A 21,436-nucleotide genomic window follows, 5' to 3' on the forward strand; every position below is an offset into this window, starting at 1 on the left:
ATTGGGCCAGATCCGGTCCCCGGGCCTTAGTTTGCCTAAGGTAAAGGTAAAGGGACCCCTGACCATTAGGTCCAGTCGTGACAAACTCTGGGGTTGCGGCGCTTATCTCGCTTTATTGGCTGAGGGAGCCGGCGTACAGCTTCTGGGTCATATGGCCGGCATGACTAAGCCGCTTCTGGCGAACCAGAGCAGCGCACGGAAACGCCATTTACCTTCCCGCCTGAGTGATACCTATTTATCTACTTGCACTTTGAGGTGCTTTTGAACGGCTAGGTTGGCGGGAGCTGGGGCAGAACAACGGGAGCTCGCCCCGTTACAGGGATTTGAACCGCCGACATTCTGATTGGCAAGCCCTAGGCTCTGTGGTTTAACCCACAGCGCCACCCACATCCCTTAGTTTGCCTGTTGTTGTTGTTGTTTAGTCATTTAGTCGTGTCTGACTCTTCGTGACCCCATGGACCAGAGCACGCCAGGCACTCCTGTCTTCCACTGCCTCCCGCAGTTTGGTCAGACTCATGTTTGTAGCTTCGAGAACACTATCCAACCATCTCGTCCTCTGTCGTCCCCTTCTCCTTGTGCCCTCCATCTTTCTCAACATCAGGGTCTTTTCCAGGGAGTCTTCTCTTCTCATGAGGTGGCCAAAGTATTGGAGCCTCAGCTTCAGGATCTGTCCTTAGTTTGCCTACCCATACCCTAAAAGGTTGCCCATCCCTACTTGATATCTTACTGATAATGTTTCATTTCATGCACTTCAGTAAACAGTAACTGTGATTAGCTCAGCATATTATACGTTTTATTTCTTAGAAATTCAACAAGCATCCAGTTTTGGCATTTCTCCGTCTCACAGAAGCTTAAGCTGCTAGAGTTGCCCGGGGCCTTGTGGCATCTTAAAAGAAAGGCAGATCTATCGTGTTATAAGCTGTTGTAGACTGACAGCTGCATGAATAAAATATTAAAGTGGGTATTGCTCTGTAATTTCAAAAACTGTTTATCCTCACTTCTCAGCAGTTCAAAAGCCTGATCTGTGCAGGAAAAGATGGGGGATGTTTATAGAACTCATACAAGTCACAAGGTAGCTTTTTATTATCTTCCATCGTAACAGGGTTTGCTTTCCTTAGGAACTTTTGAATGTGAGAGTCCCCAGATTAGGGTGGTGAACACATTGAGAGGGCCAGGCTGAGAGGGAAAATGGCGAAAAAATGTTATTTATTAGGACAGAGTGACTTTTGCAGCTGTTGTGGAAGTTGAAAAATAACGAAGCACAGGACAGAGTGAGGGAGAAATTTCTGGAACCACAATGGGATATCAGCTCCACCCAAGGCATGATGGATAACAGCAACAACCGGGTGGAAGAAAGACATAACATCTTACAAGGACAGGAAGAAACACCATGGACAGAATAACTGCCACACACGGGAAGAACAAGGATATAGTTTGAGAGCCTCACTTGTAGTTGTATAAATCATTTAATGTGTCAACACGAATAGAAGTTATTAATATTGCAGTTGTTGTATAAGGGATTATTATTATGACCAGAATGTAATTGAAATTAATAAGATTTTGGAATGCAGAAATAAAGAAAATCATCAAACCATCAATTCTAGCATGCCGGGGGTGGGGGTCACCTTATCTAAATTATATAATTTGGTATTTGAACGATTGGCATTAGTAATTGTATTATAAATGGGTATTGTTATAATGAGGCTTGGTTGGACAGTGTTCTTGAAGCGACAAACATGAGTCTGACCAAGCTGCGGGAGGCAGTGGAAGACAGGGGTGCCTGGCATGCTCTGGTCCATGGGGTCACGAAGAGTCGGACACGACTAAACAACTAAACAAATAATGAGGCTATGATTGGACTGTAATTGAAAACTAATAAAAATTATTGTTAAAAAAAAGAACAGAAGCAAAAAAGAAGAAGTGCGACTATTATTCTGAATATGCCTGTGAGGACAGAGTCCCCTTGGTTGTGTGAATGTTAAGAAGCAGACTAGTGTAAGGGAGAATACGTGGGGGGGAATTCTGGGGAATTCATTGTACGATCTGCTCGCTGCGGAACAAGCTAGAGTTAACGTGTAACAGATTCTGCTCTCTTTAAAGCCATATCTGTTCTTCCCAGCATCCTAGATGTCTGCCAGGTACAAGGGTGGGCAGGTACAAGGAAATGGGTTCCCCTCTGGCTCCAATCTACAGGTAAGCTACTAGGATGGCAAAGATGGCAAAACAGCCAAGCACTTTGATGAAGAAACAAGGCGTCGAAGGCAGACTGGTGCCCACGCAGCTCTGCAGGCCTCGGGTCTTGGTGGCCTTGACGATTCTCTCCTTCTGGGTCAGGATGGCGTTTCTGGCCCCCTCCCACTTCCCAGGCCCGGTCAGACGGAACTGCGCCGGAGAGCAGGGCCCAAAGAACACCTCCCAGGCCAGCTTTGGGTCCGTCAGGATGAGACGCGGCAGGTTGGGCTTCACTCCCGACAGGGAGGCCAGTTCGTCCATGTGATCAACATACTGCACCTGCAGCATGGTGTGCTGGCTTGGCACATATCTAAGGAGAGAGGGGGGAATTGGCAGGCATTAGTTAGACCCCTGGGCTTGCCGATCAGAAGGTTGGCGGTTCGAATCCCCGTGACAGGGTGAGCTCCCATTGCTCGGTCCCTGCTCCTGCCAACCTAGCAGTTCAAAAGCATGTCAAAGTGCAAGTAGATAAATAGGTACCGCTCCAGCGGGAAGGTAAACGGCGTTTCCGTGCGCTGCTCTGGTTCAGAAGCGGCTTAGTCATGCTGGCCACATGACCCGGAAGCTGTACACCGGCTCCCTCGGCCAATAAAGCGAGATGAGCGCTGCAACCCCAGAGTCGGTCACGACTGGACCTAATGGTCAGGGGTCCCTTTACCCTTTACCTTTAAGGAGACCTTAAACCAGCGGTTCTCAACCTGTGGGTCCCCAGATGTTGTTGGACTACAACTCCCATCATCCCCGAGCTCCGGCCTTGCTAGCTAGGGGTGATGGGAGTTGTGGTTCAACAACATCTAGGGACCCACAGGTTGAGGAAGGCTGCCTTAAACCATGGGTAGGCAAACTAAGGCCCAGAGGCCAGATCCGGCCCAATCACCTTCTAAATCCAGCCTGCGGATGGTCTGGGATTCAGCATGTTTTTACATGAGTAGAATGTGTGCTTTTATTTAAAATGAATCTCTGGGTTCTTTGTGGGGCATAGGAATTTGTTCATCCCCCCTGCCAAATAAAAATATAGTCTGGCCCCTGGCAAGGTGTGAGGGACAGTGGTCTGGCCCCCTGCTGAAAAGGTTTGCTGACCCCTGCCTTAAACGCAGCTCCAGCTTGGTCTCCCTACAGCCACCCCCTCTCCCCTTTGCCAAGTTTGGCGCATTTGGCTGCTTTTAATCCCAGGGAGCAAGACTCATAATTTCCAGTGGCAACACACTCCCTACTTCCGCGAGAGGCTTCAGGACAGAACTACAGGGTTCCCTTTCCTGTGGATGGGAGAGCATTGGAAACTTAACATCCCTTGTGAATATTTGCTTTGTTTATAAATATCCAGGCTGGGCAGAGGCTGCACATCTTAGCAGGCAACAAAGTTGGTACCGTATTTTTCACTCTATAAGACGCACCAGACCATAAGACGCACCTAGTTTTTGGAGGAGGAAAACAAGAAAAAAAAAATTCTGAATCTCAGAAGCCAGAACAGCAAGAGGGATCTCTGCGCAGTGAAAGCAGCAATCCCTCTTGCTGTTCTGGCTTTTGTGATAGCTGCGCAGCCTGCATTCGCTCCATAAGACGCACACACATTTCCCCTTACTTTTTTAGGAGGGAAAAAGTGAGTCTTATAGAGCAAAAAATACGGTAATTCTGCATCAGGTCACCAAAGAGCAACTGTGGACTGGAAGGATGCTTCAGCCTCAGTCAACTCACTGTTCTTTCTGCTTCCCTGACTCCTAGTTGAACGGGGAAACTAGCCCCAAACTGTTCCTCTGCCTCACATCCTATTGCTCAAGGGTTACTAGTCTTCCCAAATTGGTGGTCAAAGGTCACACACTTGCCACCCTATTCAAACACTGGGGGAATCCTGCAGGGAAAATGCTTGTACACTGGCACAAATATTGCTTTTCTGCCACATTTTATCAATGTGCATGTACCAGCAATGTAGAGGTGAAAAATGGCATGAACTAATGGGAAGCTCTGGCAAACTACACATTTGAAGAACACTCTACAAAGCAAGAAATGAGATTTAGCATGCTGAAGTCCCAAGAGAAATTAGCATCCCTCACTGTAAGTATGGAAAGACGGCAACCTACCGTTTCTCATTATACGTGACCTTCTTGGTAATGTCAGCCATCATTTCATCCTCTGAAGGCAACTTGAGCAGGCCTGAAAAATAACACAGAGATATGTACCAGTTAAGCATTTCAAATAAAGGATCGGCTGGCCAATTGTTTCGCAGCTCTCTTTCTCCTGACCAAGAATGCAAAAAGATGCTCATTTCTTCCTGTCCTATCAGGTAAAACTCTGGTTCAAGCCCTGGTCTCCTTGCCTACTGCAACCTCTCTCATAACTCAGTCCTCTCCCAGACACAGCTATAGAAATGCATGGTTGGATTAGAAGTCACCTTTTCACACCCATGAGAATCCACCCATAATTCTTTGTTGTTCCAGCATGGATCAGGGAGTTCATTATACTGAACAGAGCCCAAGCTGGAGACCTTAGCAGAGCAGTAGCTTGGGAATCCCCAGTGTATTCCTCTCTTCCTTACCCTTGAAGATTCTCGTGGCCCAGCGAGCTTGGAGTTCAGCTATTGGCATAATGGCTCCCAAAGGTTGGAGGAGGCCAATGATTGCCAGTGTGGGCTTTTCCAGCTGTGGTGGGAAGACAAACTTATAAAGCGGGATCCAATTGCCCCTTGTCTTGATGACTCCCTCCTCAACAAAGGCAAATGAGTAGTTGTATCCTGTGGCAAAGATCACCACGTCAATGTCTTCCTCTCTGCTGCCATCTTCAAATATCACTCCTCTCTCGGTGAACTCCTTCACGTTTGGCTTCATGAGCACCCTGCCAGAAATTATGGCGTTCGGAAGGTCGTCAGCTGCAATGGGATACCTACTGAGGAACCTATGGAGCAAAGAAGGAAAGAGACCTTGAAGTGCTGTAACCTCTGGATGGGTTGGGGGGCGTTGTTCTGTGCTTGCAGAAGTTTATTAAGATTTATTCCTTGGTTGTTTGTCACACACACACAAATACACACACAGTGTGCATGGCTCTTTATGGAGCACAAGGGGAGAAGCCTTTGCTTCTCTGTGTGTATGTGTCAGGGACTGGACTGAGGAGGAATGGTGTGGACCGCGCCCCCCTCTTCCTGAATCTTCCCAAGAAGAGAAGGACAGTATAGATTTAGAAGAGTGGTTTGCGGAAGGTCATAGTGCAGAGGCTGCAGAGAGGAGAAGCTGGGAAATATTGGGAGAGGAGCAGCAGGAAGAAGAAGCACTAGGGGAGATACAGCTAACAGACTCAGGGTCTTTAGAAAGCATTCCTGACCCCCCTCTCCCAGGACCCAGCGTGCATTGAGAGTAGTAGAACAGAAAGCTCAGAGGCAGAAAGCACAGGTCAGACGACACAGGGATGATGTATAATAGGAGAGACGGAGGGGGTGGGACTTTACTTGGAGCAATGCCATTATCTAAGAGAGATGGCATTTCTGCGTTCTCTCTCTGTGAATATTGAATAAAGACTTGGTAAGAACTCTTCTTGTTATCTGCTTCTTGGCTGCCACCATGGGAGGGATCGAATTCCCTAACCTGACAGTATGGAAGCATATATATTTTCACACACGTGGACAGAAAGAAGAATGGAGAGGAGATTATTACAAGTGAGGCCAGAGAGACTAGCTGCATGTGCTACCTGGTGGCAGCCAGGATGGGGTGGGAAAGGCAGGATGTGTCAAAGGATGAGGGGACTCTGAGAATGGAGGTGGCGAGAGGTCAGGCAGTGACGTGGGAGAGGAGGAATAAGAGAGGGGAGCTGGTTGATTCAGCCCCATCCATTTGGCTCTCACCGTTGGAAGCTATAAAGGTAAAGGGACCCCTGACCATTAGGTCCAATCGTGACCGACTCTGGGGTTGCTGCGCTCATCTCGCTTTATTGGCCGAGGGAGCTGGCGTACAGCTTCTGAGTCATGTGGCCAGCATGACTAAGCCGCTTCTGGCAAACCAGAGCAGCGCACGGAAACGCCATTTACCTTCCTGCCAGAGCGGTACCTATTTATCTACTTGCACTTTGACGTGCTTTCAAACTGCTAGTTTGGCAGAAGCAGGGACCAAGCAACGGGAGCTCACCCTGTCACAGGGATTCAAACCACCGACCTTCCGATCGGCAAATCCTAAGCTCTGTGGTTTAACCCACAACGCCACCCGCGTCTGTTGGAAGCTATAGCGGTAAAGAAAAGGAATCTGATAGAAGGATGGACAACTTAAAGAAATTTATTAAACCAAGAGGGAGGAGAGTATCCATTAAAAGAATTTAAGGAATTATCAGGAAAATTAACAACATGGATCCAATATCTTCATTTGAACAAAGTATTTAAGAAAGATAGGATACAAGGGTTTGGGGAACAAATATCACAACTGAAGAGAGATCTCTTGGAATGTAATGTAAAAGTCCTGTCTAAAATGTATAAAATATTATTGGAATGGGAGACAAAGGACGAGCAAGTAAAATCCTCAATGATACACTGGACAATAGTTATTGGTTATAATATAGATATGGAAGCATGGGAACGATCGTGGAATATGGATATAAAATTTACAGCATGTTATGGTCTAAGAGAAAATTATATGAAAATGTTATATCGGTGGTACCTAACACTGAATAAATGGCAAAAATGTATAAATCAATATCAAATAAGTGTTGGAAGTGTAAAGAGAAAGAAGGTTCTTTTTGACCATATGTGGTGGTCTTGTAGTAAGGTTAAAGCTTAACTGGGAAATGATATGTAATGAATTGAAAAATATGTTTAAAATAATGTTTGTAAAAAAACCAAACCCAGAAGCTTTCCTTTTGGGAATTATAGGGACAGAACTATCCAAACTGTATTGAAATTTATTCATGTATGCGACTACAGTGGCAAGAATGTTCCTTGCCCAAAAATGGAAAGAAGAAGATGTCCCAGCGAAAGAAGAATGGATATAAAAACTTATGAAATATGCAGAAATGGCGAAACTTACCGGAAAAATAAGAAATCAAGGTAACAAACTTTTAATAAAAGAATGCAAATGGTTCCTTGAAAAAGAAAAAAGAAGAAAAGAAGAAAAAGAAGAAATGCTAAAAACAGCAAAGAAAGGCAGAATTCCCCACCCTTCATGATTCTCCAAGATTAAAAAAGTCTCCTGCCTTACCTGTGCTGAGGTTTTATACCATAGTTCTCATGATTAAACCTCGCATTCAGCTTCTTCTCTCCCCACAGGTTCACCAGAGTGCAAGGAAGCATACTGCGAAGGAAGTTTTTGAAGCGTGTAAAATGAACCACGTCCAAGGGGTACCCATCATCGGAGACACGATTCACCACCCAAGTGCCAGTTCTGGTGCTCAGAAAGATCTATCGGGAGGAGACAGGGGCAGGTTAAGGAAGAAAAACCCACCAGAAATGCCTACTGAGGGCCAAGTGTAATGGAATCACATGTTCACATGTTCAGGCATAACCGACACATACATTAGAATGTGCTGGCAGCGTCCTTGTAGCGATTTGATACACTATCCTTTGATACACTGCAGGTGGGGAATACCATTTTGGAATATTATCCTATGGGGGAACTCCAGTATATTTTCCCCTGTGGCTGAAAAAGCAGCTGAGGGTTGGTAGGGGCCTCAAGCGCTAAGCAATCCCACCCTCTGTGGGTTCATTGCTCAACCTCAAAGTCCCCCATGAATTGCTTTGTGTTTTGTTTTTAAATTGCATATTTAGGGAAAAGATTCTGAGGAATCAAGTGCCGTTGAGTTAAGTGAGACTTCCTTACAAGTAAACACTTGCAGAATTAAGCAGGTTAAGTGTCACTAGCAGAGCTCACCTCTTCTCTTGGTTTCAGTGGCACTACAGGGACCGAAGCTTGAGAAAGGTGCCCCAGAAAGGTGTTTAGGAGAATAAAAGGCAAATGATTTATTTGTTTTTTCTTAAGTGAGCAGCACCTGCTTAGTGACATGGCTGAGGTCCACGGAGATGTCTGCTCCAGAATTTCCCAAGCCTATCACGAGGATTCGCTGGTCCCGGAATTTTTCAGGATGCTTATATTCTCGGCTGTGCATAATTTTCCCCTTAAACTTCTCAACACCTGTGAAAAGGAGAAATAAGCCATTTTGCATGATGCTGAGCAAAGTGTATCCTTGTTGCTTCCACTGTCAGGGGGAAGCCTCAAATTTAAACATCCGTACAGGTTTCACAGAGTTATCTGTGCCCCTAGCAAGGATTGTCAAGTCTGACATCGCCCCAGGGAGGAAATGCTCTTCCTCCGAGCAGGGATAATAATAATAATAATAATAATAATAATAATAATAATAATAACAACAACAACAACAATAAAAAATATGCGTCCTAGGACCCACGTACCTACGGGACCACCTCTCCTGGTATGCCCCGCGGAGGACCTTAAAGTCTACAAATGACAACACCTTGAAGGTCCCAAGTCGTAAGGTGGTTAGGTTGGTCTCAGCTAGAGCCAGGGCCTTTTCAGTACCGGCTCCGACTTGGTGGAACGCTCTGTCACAAGAGACTAGGGCCCCGCGGGACTTGACATATTTCCGCAGGGCCTGCAAGACAGAGCTGTTCCGCCTGGCCTTTGGTTTGGACTCAGCCTTATGTTTCCCTCCCCTTATGGTTTTGATCTACGGGCCACTATTAAAATGAGGCAGCATTTTAAATTATATTTTAACCTGTATTCCCACACATAGTGCCTTAAATATTTGAGGTTGTCGATGTTACTATGTTATAAATATTCTAAGTCACCCAAATACCCTAAAAAGAAGAGCGGGGGGAACCAAACTCCTGCCACGGGGATTCTGCTTTCGTACGGGTTCCCCAGAATTCTCAAGCAGTTGACCACATCAGAAAATCCCACCTACCAGGAAACAAATCCAGTGGAAAATAAGGATCTATGTGGTGCCCAGTGCAGACCAGGACAGCATCAAAGATGGCAGATTCCTGCTTCCCATATATTTCACTTACAACCTCCCATTGGCCAGTAATGGGGAAATCTGGACGTTTCTTTATGCTGCAGACACAGGCCTTGAAAGACAAGGTAAATGGTTTTTATGCTTGGCTTTATATGCACATTTCACAGCAATGAAGCACATGAATTAAAATATGCTCACAAAGGCCAGTGAGTGGGGTTGCAAAGTGGAACATTTATATTGCACCCTCAGATTGGGGGGGTCACGGGGATGACGTTCCTTTGAATCATTTTGGGAACTGCTCATACAATGAATATCTAGACGCAGGGCCGGATTTAGGTTTGATGAGGCCCTAAGCTACTGAAGGTAATTGGGCCCTTTATATGTCCAGCTGTCCTTTGTCAACAACAAATTGTCGCTGTTTTTTTGTGTTGAATATATGCTATATGGTAATTTATAGACCTAATAGGTATCTAAAGCCATTTGCACATGCAGAATGTTGGCACCCTATATACAGAAATGAGCAAACCAGTGATATTTTAGGGAGCAGGCTAGCAGGCGGGGCCCATTACTTACATCATAGGAGCCTACACAACACAAAACACTGTTGCTGTATGTCGGTTTTATTTTATTTGTTTTTTATCTAATATTTTGGAAATGTACATCCGGGTTGTTTTTTTCCTTTAAATTTTTTGGGGGCCCCAAGAGAGTGGGGTCGTATGCTATAGCTTGTTTAGCTTATACATATATCTGTCACTGTCACTGAGCCCAGCCTTGGCTGGGGAGGGCGGGGTATAAATAAAATATTATTATTATTATTATTATTATTATTATTATTATTAGACATAAAGGCCACCCCCACCACTGCCACCCCTCAATGAGGTGTTATAAACCTGTTCTTGGATAAGACCAGATCAGGTTCTAGGTGGGAGCTTACACGGCTAAATCGTGCTCCTCCGCACAGAAAACAAGAACAGCCATTGTGCAAGTTTCCAAGGTCCGGGAGCCTTATAAAAACTGTATCACTTGAGACAAGATCGAACGTCCACATAAAATCATGTGAGGCCTCATCCACAATCTCAAGTGGTACGACCCGTACTAGAGGGAGCTTACAAAGCACAACTGTAGTTGCTGCACACATTTAAAAGGCCGCGGTGCAATACTTGGCACTCCCAGGAAGGGCGGGAAAATGCTCCCGCCTGAAGCGAGGGAGCGCTGCTTAGCAGTCAGAGCTGACGAGAAGGCTGAACTGGATGGGCCAATAATATATCATACATAAATGTAAAGGTAAAGGGACCCCTGACCGTTTGGTCCAGTCACGGATGACTCTGGGGTTGCGGCGCTCATCTCACTTTATTGGCCGAGGGAGCTGGCATACAGCTTCCAGGTCATGTGGCCAGCATGACTAAGCTGCTTCTGGCGAACCAGAGCAGTGCAATGAAACGCCGTTTACCTTCCCGCTGGAGCGGTACCTATTTATCTACTTGGACTGTGTGCTTTTGAACTGCTAGGTTGGCAGGAACTGGGACTGAGCAACGGGAGCTCACCCCGTCGCGAGGATTCGAACCGCTGACCTTCTGATCAGCAAGTCCTAGGCTCTGTGGTTTAACCCACAGCACCACCCATGTCCCATATTATACATAATGAAATCATAAAACATATATAATAAAATATCATGGCATGAAATATCAAGTTCCTACCTCAAAGAAATCTGGGAGGTTGTGGTGGTTTGTCAAAATGTCCCCCACCCCAACCACTCCAAAAGTGCTTTTAGTTTATGATATCAGAGGCTGTATTTTTTGAGCCTGTAACTTTGTGCCTCTTTAGAGTATAAAATTTGTGGGGGTTGGTTTTTTTTTTACAAATTTCCCTTGAAACATGTTGAAAGTTGCCTTTGTGGCATTTTATTTGTTTGCTTGTTTATATCTTGCCTTTTCCCCAAGGCAGCTCATAACATGAAAACAGTTTAAAAACACACAAAGGATACACACTCACCCACAATTAAATAAAAAACCTTATTAAAAGCATCATTTAAATTTAAAACCATTTAAAGGAAAGGAAGTGGGAGGCAGGGGCAGGAGAATCTGTTTCTGTTTTCCATTCCCAGCTGTTTTCCACCATCCCTACTGTGATCATGCTTGCTGCTGCCTTGGTAGCCATAAAACAGGGGCAGGCAACCTAAGGCCCGGGGGCTGGATGCGTCCCAATCGCCTTCTCAATCCAGCCCATGGATGGTCCAGGAATCAGCATGTAGAGTAGAATGTTTCCTTTTATTTAAAATGCACCTCTGGGTTATTTGTGGGGCCTGCCTGGTGTTTTTACACGAGTTGAATGTGTCCTTTTATTTAAAATTCATCTCTGGGTTATTTGTGGGGCATAGCAATTCGTTCATATTTTTTTCCAAAATATAGTCCGGCCCACCAGATGGTCTGAGGGACGGTGGACTGGCCCACGACTGAAAGAGGTTGCTGACCCCTGCCATAGAAAGAGGGGCCAGGCTTCTTACCTTGAAACGTATGTGTCTGAGCAAGTCAAAGTGTTCTGCGTACATCCTGAAGTACTCCATCACTTTGCTGTGGTGCATGTAGTTTGGGTACTCAGCAGGGATGGGGAAATCGCTGTAGCTCATCATCTCCTTTGAGGTATTGATGGTTAGAGATTTATAAATGCTGGCCTGGCCCCCAATATCGTGCTCCTGAAGGAAATTGCAGAATTAAGAACAGGGCTTCTAAAGCTGAGCATAGATCATGGGTTTTTTCAGGTACTTAGTACCTGAAGGCACAGTCTGACCCCCTCCTTCTGTAATCCGCATAGAACTCTAGCCCGATGGTTGCCATTAATTTGACTCTGAATTGATTTTTAAATGAACTGATTTTAGAATGTATTTCAATTAATTGATTGTGATTTTATGTAAACTGTGTTGTTTTTACTGTTGTTAGCCGCTCTGAGCCCGGCTTTGGCTGGGGAGGGAGGGATATAAATATTATTATTATTATTATTATTATTATTATTATTATTATTATTATCATGGCTCCAGGCTATGGTTTCTGATCTAGCACATTTTGCCAGGTTTCCATAGTGCTTCAAAAACCATTTTTCACCAGAGACCCATAGTGAAACTTAAAGAATGAAAGTAGCTCATTTTCAAGGCCCTGGGAAAACGTGCAGCTTTTCTTAAACTAGGAGCTTAGCAATGTGTATATCATTGTTCTATACCTTACTGGCTTCATCAAAACAAATATTCAGAATCTGCAAACTATTATCCTGTGATTCACACTTTGAGAAACTTCCATTTCAAAATGCAAAGTATTTTTAGCATTGACTGTTTGAATCTTTCAGCCATTTTGATTTTGGCCTGCTCTAAATCTGAAATATAATTTGCAATCACAACCTCTTCCCAAGAATAGCCAGTCAGATATCTCACCTGTGATTTGTCCCCGGCTAAATGAAAATTCCTTTCAACCACCCATGGCTTACTGCTGCTACTGACGGAGGATGTGGTGCTCGGGAATGCGAAGGTTTTTATAGGAGCTTCCAATGATTAGCAATCCCTCCCCCATCCAAATATAACTTTGAACTCCCAGCCTCTTTTTCTTCCCCCACATATAGTGGTACCTTGGGTTACAGACGCTTCAGGTTACAGCCGCTTCAGGTTACAGACTCCGCTAACCCAGAAATAGTACCTCGGGTTAAGAACTTTGCTTCAGGATGAGAACAGAAATCGTGCTCCGGCGGCGCGGCAGCAGCGGGAGGCCCCATAAGCTAAAGTGGTACCTCAGGTTAAGAACAGTTTCAGGTTACGAATGGACCTCCAGAATGAATTAAGTTCTTAACCCGAGGTACCACTGTATTCTTTAAGCAGATACAGGTGGGCAAAGCAGAAACAAAGCACCATTCTCTTTGCTGGATGCTCATCCTGTCGCAAGGGGCACTATTGCTGTTTGCACATGGACATTTTGCTATTCCCTTGTAAACAGAGCCATCTTTCCCATAGGGCTTAGTGGTTCGTTGCGCCAGGGCGCCAGCCTCTCAGGGGCGCCCCATCGAGTGGGGGAGTTGTGTGGCTTTGCCGGCAGCCTCCCCTTTCCCTGCACGCCCGCCAGCTGTGCCTCGCCAACCATATGGCTGGCGAGCGTGCAGCTTCCTTCCCAAGCCTCCCTCCCTACCTCACCCCACACCCCCAGTCTTCCCTCCATGAGGCAGCATCTCCCTCCCTCACCCCACACCCCCAGTCTTCTCTCCATGAAGGCAGCATCTCCCTCCCTCAAGAGCCAGTGTGGTGTAGTGGTTAAGAACGGTGGACTCGTAATCTGGGGAACCGGGTTCGCTTCCCCGCTCCTCCACATGCAGCTGCTGGGTGACCTTAGGCTAGTCGCACTTCTTTGTGAGGTGAGTGGGGCTGAGAGACTTCAAAGAAGTGTGACTACCCTAAGGTCACCCAGCAAACACCCAGTGTTTGTTGTGGGGAAGGAAGGGGAAGGAGAATGTTAGCCGCTTTGAGACTCCTTCTGGTAGTGATAAAGCGGGATATCAAATCCAAACTCTTCTTGTTCTCTTCTTCTTCTTCTTCCTTGACCCACACCCCCAGTCTTCCCTCCGTGAAAGTAGCATTTATTAGTATCCAGGAGGAGGCAGCGGCAGCAGCTAAAATGAACATTTGGTTGCGCTGGGCAGATTTTGCACCCCGGCGCCGCCTGTGCTAAAGACGACCCTGCTTGTAAATAAACAACAAAGCCAGACTTGACATACCTGGAACCTCCACAGCCCACCAATGTCGTCACTTCTTTCAAAACATGTTGGCTGGAGACCCTCATCCAAGCAGCATTTAATAGCAGTCAGGCCACTGGCCCCAGCTCCGATGACAGCAACCCTTTTCGCCATGCCAGCCTGCCACAACGACAAATAATAATATTATTATTATTATTTGTACCCCGCCTCAGCCATTCTGGGTGGCTTCCAGCAAATATAAAAACATAATGAAACATCACACAGTGAACAGCTTTCCTATACAGGGCTTGATACAAGGAGGCAGCAGGCCGTTGGTTTTCTCCAGTTAATTGTACAAATGATTGACCCCCAAAAGGGTCTCCAGCACTGCCTCCCCTGTTAAAGCCAATTGAGGAGACAATGGGCGGAAAGGGTATTCAGTTCACTGAGAGGGGCTTCAATCAAGACACGGGGTGAATAAGATCACAAAGCCTGCGTGCCAAACATCGGGGGAAGCAGATACTTATACATATCGTGAAAATACCTGAGCTCATGGCTGATCTCTATATGGTAACCCAGCTTGGCAAAAAAACCTCAACAACTCTGGGCAAAACTTTTCTTTTTGCCAAAAAAAAGCTCAGCAATGTTCACTTTTTGAAATCTGGCAACCCGAGGTTTCGGTACGTCTGTACTTTCCAGACCCTAAAGATCACATTTACTGTATTTTCCTAAGAAAATCCTTATGACCACTGCTCCTTGTGCATTTTTCTAATCTATGGGTTGTGCTGAAGAAGATTCCAGCAAAACAATCAGATTATCCGGGATCACTGTCCTACGTTGTTATTCGCTTACTACTTTGGCACCATGAACGCCTAAAAAGTTTTACTGCTTAGCCCACAGGATAGCATCAATTACTTTTTCAACTATAGACTTATTATACTTCTACGGACTTTCAAAGATTGACAGACGTGTGTTCATTTGATTTCAAATATATTAGAGAATTTACAAGTGTACACATTTTGTTTTTGTTGTACTAAATTATGTATATTATGCAGTGCTATCTAGTATACTGGTCATCATGTTGCTTGCGTTGTTTGTTGTGTTAAGTTTGCAACACAGGGGTTTGTTGTTCTGCACTTTTTGAAATATGGCAACCCAAGGTTTCCGTATGTATGTACTTTCCAGACCCTAAAGATCACATTTACTGTATTTTGCTAAGTCTTATCTCTATTACTGGAGCAGTCTGCAAATTCATGCAAGCATAAAAAGGCTTCTGCTAGACCATAAAGGGGGGCGGGAGTTACAGAAAAGAAAAGAAAACTTCATGTAGAAATGTCCTAGTGATAATGATTGTCCATGATTGTCCACCTAGGCCTGGATCCCTTGTGGGCTGGCTATCAGACACATTTATTGTCATTACAAGACATTCAACTGCTGCAAAAATAGGCAGGATCATCTGTTTCTTCCACAAATTTTACATGGGAGCAAGTTTCATGCAAGCCAAAATCCTTTTGTTAGACACAAATGATAACAGGTCAAATCTGTCTCCTGCCTGAGGAATGTCCCCCATACAAAATATTCTGGTACTGTTGTAGGAATGGCCCCCTGCCTCATCTGATTCATCAAAAAGCATAAGTCCACATTTTATATAATCTATCTCTTCCATTAAAGATACTGATGGAGGTTCTGAAATGTGCATGTACAATTATCCTTAAAGGGTATCGTAGGTTTTTAAACTGTATTACAGAAAGTGGTAGCCTATTGCAAATTGTGTAATACATTCTCTGGGAGGTGGTCCAGTGGTATGGTGTTTGTGGTTTTTGTTTTATTAAGCCTGTAGAAATCAACTGCCTGAAATATTCTAATGCTTGAGTCTATATAGCTACCACGTTTCCAATAAGCTTGGTGGTGCAAGAGCACAGTAATTTATGTTATATATTGACAAATCAGGTCCTCCCTTAAAGAGGGCACGTATTGCGGTGAGACCTGGAAAACCAACACCCTGTGTTGTGGATGGGTACGATTGGTCGGCCACAACACCCGATTGATAGGTCCCTCATAGCTGGGTGCAATCTGGCCAATGGGACGCAGTCAAAATGGTTCGAGGGACCTATTTATACCCATGTACGTGACCCAAAGCTTCCTCTTTCGGCGCGTGCATTCATAACACCCGCCCACCTCTCCCTACTTTTAGGGCTTTGCGCTTGACCTTGCTATGTCGTCATGTGTCGTCTGTCCTTGGGACAGGGGCACGCCAAGAATTTTCCCCACTTGGCTGATTGGCTGTTGCCATTTGGGTTTCGCCTGCCACGTAGCAAATCGTCACAACTTGTAAGGTTGCGGATAGGCTCTGGTTCAGGTGATAGGGATGGGAGAATGCTCTCGCCATCCCTATGTGAAGGGTATTACGTTAAAGGAATCCAGGGACTCAGTGGTTTGGTCAACCCCTGAGAGGGGGCTGTGCCTGTGCCTGAGTCCAGGGGGACATTTGGGTGGCAGAGATAGCCTGTTCCCAGCTTTCCGCTTATCCAGGTGTTCACCCTTGGCTGACCTATGCTGGTGCCCTGGGTCACCGCTACCTGCATGGCAGGGAACTAGTCGAACCAGAGCCTATGCAACCAGTCACTTTCTGTAATCAATAAAGTTGTGGCCTAAATTCTGCCAAAAACCAAAACCAAAATTTGAGTCAAGTGTGAATTTATTTAGGGGGGAAGTTTCTGGGTCTGAACACGCAAAAAAGCTGTGCCAGAGGCACTCAATAGAGCTTTGCCCACCCTGACTTTCTCCATATCTCATAATGTAACCAAGGGAAACTATATTGAACTGCTGCTTAGCCTCTTTATTTTAAACAATCACCTGATGAACAGGTAGGGGGGACCTTGTAGAGTCTGATCCTACGAGGGATTCTTTCTGATGCAGACAATACAGCAGTCCTTACACATGATGACTGTGTGAATCTGTGTGGGCATTAATAAACAGAGATGCCATCTATCTCTACTTACGTGTCTGCTTTTGAGAACCTCTTTTTTCTCTCTTCAACAGCTCTTCACAGAAGTTTCTCTTAGAAGTTGTATGTGAAGAAGGAACCCCTCGGAGGACTTCTCTGTTCCTGACTTCCACCAATTGTAGGAGGCAGTGTTCTAGATAGGTTACAGTGGGGCTGTATTGATGTCTTATAAAACCACCTGACAATCAGACCAGCCTACTATATCAGGATTAATGACCCCTCCGCCGCCACCTCCCGCTCCTCAATTTAGTCCAGGACATTTTTATGATGGGCATCCCTGTGCTCTTTATTATCCCGATGGCAGACCACTAAATCACCCAAAGGTTAAATAATCAGAGCACATTGCTTAACAAGGTTAGATAATATCTGCTTGTATATGCTCCAGCAATTTCTAGTCATCAGTTACATCAGATAAGAGGCAGATAATTTCTTCATTTGATAACAATTTGTGGCTCTTCTGAAGATGGACTGTTTACATCTCCAAAAGCTTAGATTATCCCTTAAAGTCAGATATCTGCTTGTATACTTTCCATTAACTTACAGTGATCAATTATGTCTGATAAGCATTCCTACCATTAGCCAAATGAGGCAACAGATTTTGTATATCCTTAAGCACAGCTGAACAGGAAGCAGATCTGACCTATGGGGCGCAACCCACCATAAAGTTCTTCTATGCAAGCCCCACTGAAAAGAAGGGAAACTCTGCCCATGGAGTTCCTATGGAGTTCCAGAGTGAGCTAAGATAGGGTCACTTTTTTGACATGTCACTGCCCAGATTAAAACTCCATCTTGCCAGAGGGTGATGTCACCAGGCAAGATGGCTTCTTAACTTGCTGCTCCAATTGCTCTGAAGGCATTTCAACACCCTAACTGCAAAAGAGATGCACGTCATTCGTCCTTTGGATTGCCCCGAATGAGCTATGATTAGCAGAACCTGTGGAACACAAAACAACACACTAGATGGTTAGCTTCCTCAGAGCACTTGTGAAAAAGAAAGGATTCTTCAGGCATTCTCAGAATTGTGTGCCAAACTGTGCACACTAGGCTCCTCAGAGTGGCTGGGGAAATCCAGCCAGATGGGCGGGGTATAAATAAATTATCATTATTATCATTATTATCATTATTACAGGTGCTATGAAGTACAGCACTATTTAAATAATCTCACTCTTCCAAAATTAACACCAGACCACCAAAAATATATGGATAGACCCTTTTCATCAGAAGACATCCAAGCTGGAATAAACAGAATGAAACTTCATAAACAGCCTGGTATTCTTTATAAGACCTTTTCTGAACAACTGGCTCCTTTTCTTTGAAAGCTTTTTTAAGATGTACAAAACAAGGGGCAAACCCCAGGAACATTAAAAACCTGCACTGTAAGAGTGTTGCCTAAAGCATATCAAGACTGTGAACAAGGAGGTTCCTTCTCTGTTGTCCTGGACTCCCTCCAAAGCGAAGGGTTATGTGAGGATGTATGTGCTTGAGTAGAAAGATGAGAAGTCTGCCACTCTATTGGGCTAACATGTGTAATGTCTGCTCCCTGAAGGCCTTAGAACACAAACTAGGCAAACGGGAAGGGCATGGAATCGTGAGAAGAAAAGTAAGAGCAAAACCCACGAACTATTGACACATGCTTTGGATAAGACCTGGAAGTGTGGGTAGAGAAGGTCCAAGCCATTTATTCTTATATCTATAGACAGTTTAAACCATGGGTAGGCAAACTAAGGCCGGGGGGCCAGATCCAGCCCAATCGCCTTCTAAATCTGGCCCGCGGACTGTCGGGGAATCAGCGTGTTTTACATGAGTAGAATATGTTATGTACTGAAGTTCTCACCCTGGGTCAGCAGGGGGATACTGTAGATAGTTATGCAAATAAAGGATCGAAAGTGACGTTCAGTGATTGGATAGTTTTAGAAAATTGTTACAGTTACGTTGTACTGGAGCTCTATATAAGCAGGCTGACTGAACCCTTCAGTTCAGTTCTGTCCTGGCCTGTGAATAAACAAGAGCTGTTTGAAGAATCGCTGTGTCGTCTGATATGTTCACCCACAACTTAACAGAATGTGTCCTTTTATTTAAAATACATCTCTGGGTTAATTGTGGGGCCTGCCTGGTGTTTTTTACATGAGTAGAATGTGTCCTTTTATATAAAATGCATCTCTGGGTTATTTGTGGGGCATAGGAATTCATTCTTCTTTTTAAAAATATAGTCCGGCCCCCCACAAGGTCTGAGGGACAGTGGACAGGCCCCCTGCTGAAAAAGTTTGCTGACCCCTGATTTAAACTGACACAGCAGTTTAAAGCAAAACCGTGGGCTGAATCCATGGGCTGAAAACCTGGCACAATGTTTCTTCACAATTTGGGGCTGTGTTACTGGGTGTTTAAACATTACTGACAAACATTGTTGAGAAATTATGGATCTCTTTTGCCTGTTAGTATCAAGGAGTCAACTCAAAAAATATCAGAGTCATTCATTCTTATGAAAGTATGCTTGTTGGTTTAAAATAAAATAAAAAAAGTTATTGATTTATGCACATTTGCTTGCATGGAGAGCCTTGAATGTATTTCGGAAAATAAATCAATATATTTCTGCTCCCCATAAATATATGAAAATGTATTCCAGAGCTTGATAATTCACTTTAATCGACAACTCAGGGATGCAGAGTTAATTGTTTAATAAATACTGTACTTTGCCGTGTATAAGACTAGGGTTTTGTTTGTTTTTACTAAAAAATAATGTTAAAAGGGGGGGTTAGTCTTATACACAGAGGCAATCTCCCCCCATTTTCTTAATTTTGAGTCCCCCAAAATAGGGGGCGTCTTATACACGGAAAAATACGGTAATTCAGGCAGCTTATTCATTGCTTGGATGAGACTTTGTGGGGAACTTTCTCCCTACATTGGGTCAATATGTGTAAAATAAACCATACTTCTTAAAGACCCGGCAGTCTCTAACCACATCACTGCAAGCCTCTTGCCACCGAATCATGACACAACAGCTTGATCATTGAGTTTGCTTTATGATCCTGTTATAAGTAAAATCTGCTCCTTTTCCCTTTTGGGGTATCCAAGAGCCCGTATAGAGCCCTTAAGTGGGTTCCCCATCAGTAGGAGAAAATAACAGAGGCCAACCAGAGAATATTGAGAAGCAAAGCGGCTAGTCAGCCTGATCTTTATTCAAGGAATTGTTGCAACAGGGTCCCCACTCCCCACATGCAGGAGGAAGGAGAGAACCCAGAACAATGGTGTGCAAGCCCTTATATAGGCTTTTGAAACTGTCCGCCCTGTAGCCCAAGACCACCCCCCAAAACATCATACATACATCACAGAAGGAGGTGGGTCTACAGCAGAAATCCTGTCTGCCAAGTTACCTGATAATGGTCACTGATTGCGTAACCTGGGTAGCCTGGCCATTCTTTTGTGATAGTAAATACTTTAGTTGCTGAATTCAGGTCGCAGGCTCACCCTATTCATGCACAAATACGCCCTTAAGACAGGATTTGTAAGAAAAAAGACAATGGGAAGACTTTCACCATTTGCCTCCCTTACTGCAGAGGAATACTTGAGGTCACTGGGAGAGTCAAAATGGCTTCAGGATTGCTCTCCTGTACGTATTTCAGGCACGTATTTTATATAGTTATGTATGTGTTTGCCTTGTACATTTATGAACATTTATTTTATATTCGAGACCTTGGAATTCTTATAACAATCTAAATGAAGGTTCAAGCTGACGTTTGTTGGTCGCGGACAAGGAGACCCCAAGAAGGCCAAGGCATGTCAAGGAGGTCTACTGATGAGTAAATGATTTATTCTGTCAATAGCTTCAGGGAAGGGATTGAAATTACCAGCTTTTCTGTATCACAAGTAGTTTTCATCCAGTAAATAAAGGACTGCTAAAGCAATGTGTTCTGGCACATCGCACCACTGAGTTTATGGCCTCTGTAGCCTCAAATGTGCATTAGGCTATTCCAGGCGATCTTAGGCTATTCCAGTTTCCGTGAACTGGAAAAAAAAAGCCCCAAACAGTCTACAGGGAAGAAAGACCTTCAAATAGTGTGGGGTGGGGCTGAAAACTATTATTATTATTATTATTATTATTATTATTATTATTATTTGTATATAATTTTTATTAATTTATTTTTTAACACAGTATTTCCAACATTCCAATAACAAATATACTCTTTGCTCTGCCAGGCTTGTGACTTCCCACCTTCCGTTCAACTGGTTTTCTATTTTCAGGTCTTTATATCACACTTTACATTTTTTACTTCTGACCTGTAGGGATGATTGTGGTCTGCCTGCACGCGTGACCTTGGGGTGCGGGGCACCCCCCCCCCCCAGACAAAGCCACAGCCACGGTGGAAACAGGTGCCAAAATAACCTTCTACCACCCCACGATCTCGGGACTGGAAGATGTGTAAAGGTCACAGCCCAAAATCTATCTGCCTGGGTTTGCATATTTGTGTCAATAAAAGGAGGCTCCACAGAGCTGGCCGGCAGCTTGCATGCAGCCCACCTGTGCGCAGCTCACCTGCATTATCAACTCCTGCCTCATGT

The 21,436-nt window shown here is 44.6% G+C and overlaps 1 protein-coding gene across 1 annotated transcript; it reads right to left on the minus strand.

The window, feature by feature from the left end:
* Positions 1 to 823: 823 nt before the first annotated feature.
* On the minus strand, positions 824 to 17,247 carry LOC308480544 (flavin-containing monooxygenase 5-like). Its single transcript, XM_081012215.1, has 9 exons — positions 16,875 to 17,247; positions 13,915 to 14,052; positions 11,672 to 11,860; positions 9,118 to 9,280; positions 8,188 to 8,330; positions 7,401 to 7,600; positions 4,766 to 5,121; positions 4,311 to 4,383; positions 824 to 2,542 (listed from the first exon to the last, which is right to left on the minus strand). Exons 2-9 carry the CDS (start codon positions 14,044 to 14,046, stop codon positions 2,188 to 2,190), a joined length of 1,611 nt encoding a protein of 536 aa, XP_080868341.1. The 5' UTR covers positions 14,047 to 14,052; positions 16,875 to 17,247; the 3' UTR covers positions 824 to 2,187.
* Positions 17,248 to 21,436: the final 4,189 nt, after the last annotated feature.

This window comes from Podarcis pityusensis (assembly GCF_964106645.2).
Source record: "Podarcis pityusensis genome assembly, chromosome: 6".
Taxonomy (NCBI): domain Eukaryota; kingdom Metazoa; phylum Chordata; class Lepidosauria; order Squamata; family Lacertidae; genus Podarcis; species Podarcis pityusensis.

Coding starts and splice junctions, on each gene's coding strand:
- LOC308480544 (XM_081012215.1), bottom strand. CDS start 14,046: ATGGCGAAAAGGGTTGCTGTCATCGGAGCTGGGGCCAGTGGCCTGACT. Junction 9,281..11,671: donor TCAGACACATACGTTTCAAG/GTAAGAAGCCTG, acceptor TTGTCTTTCAAG/GCCTGTGTCTGCAGCATAAA. Junction 4,384..4,765: donor GGCCACGAGAATCTTCAAGG/GTAAGGAAGAGA, acceptor GTTATTTTTCAG/GCCTGCTCAAGTTGCCTTCA.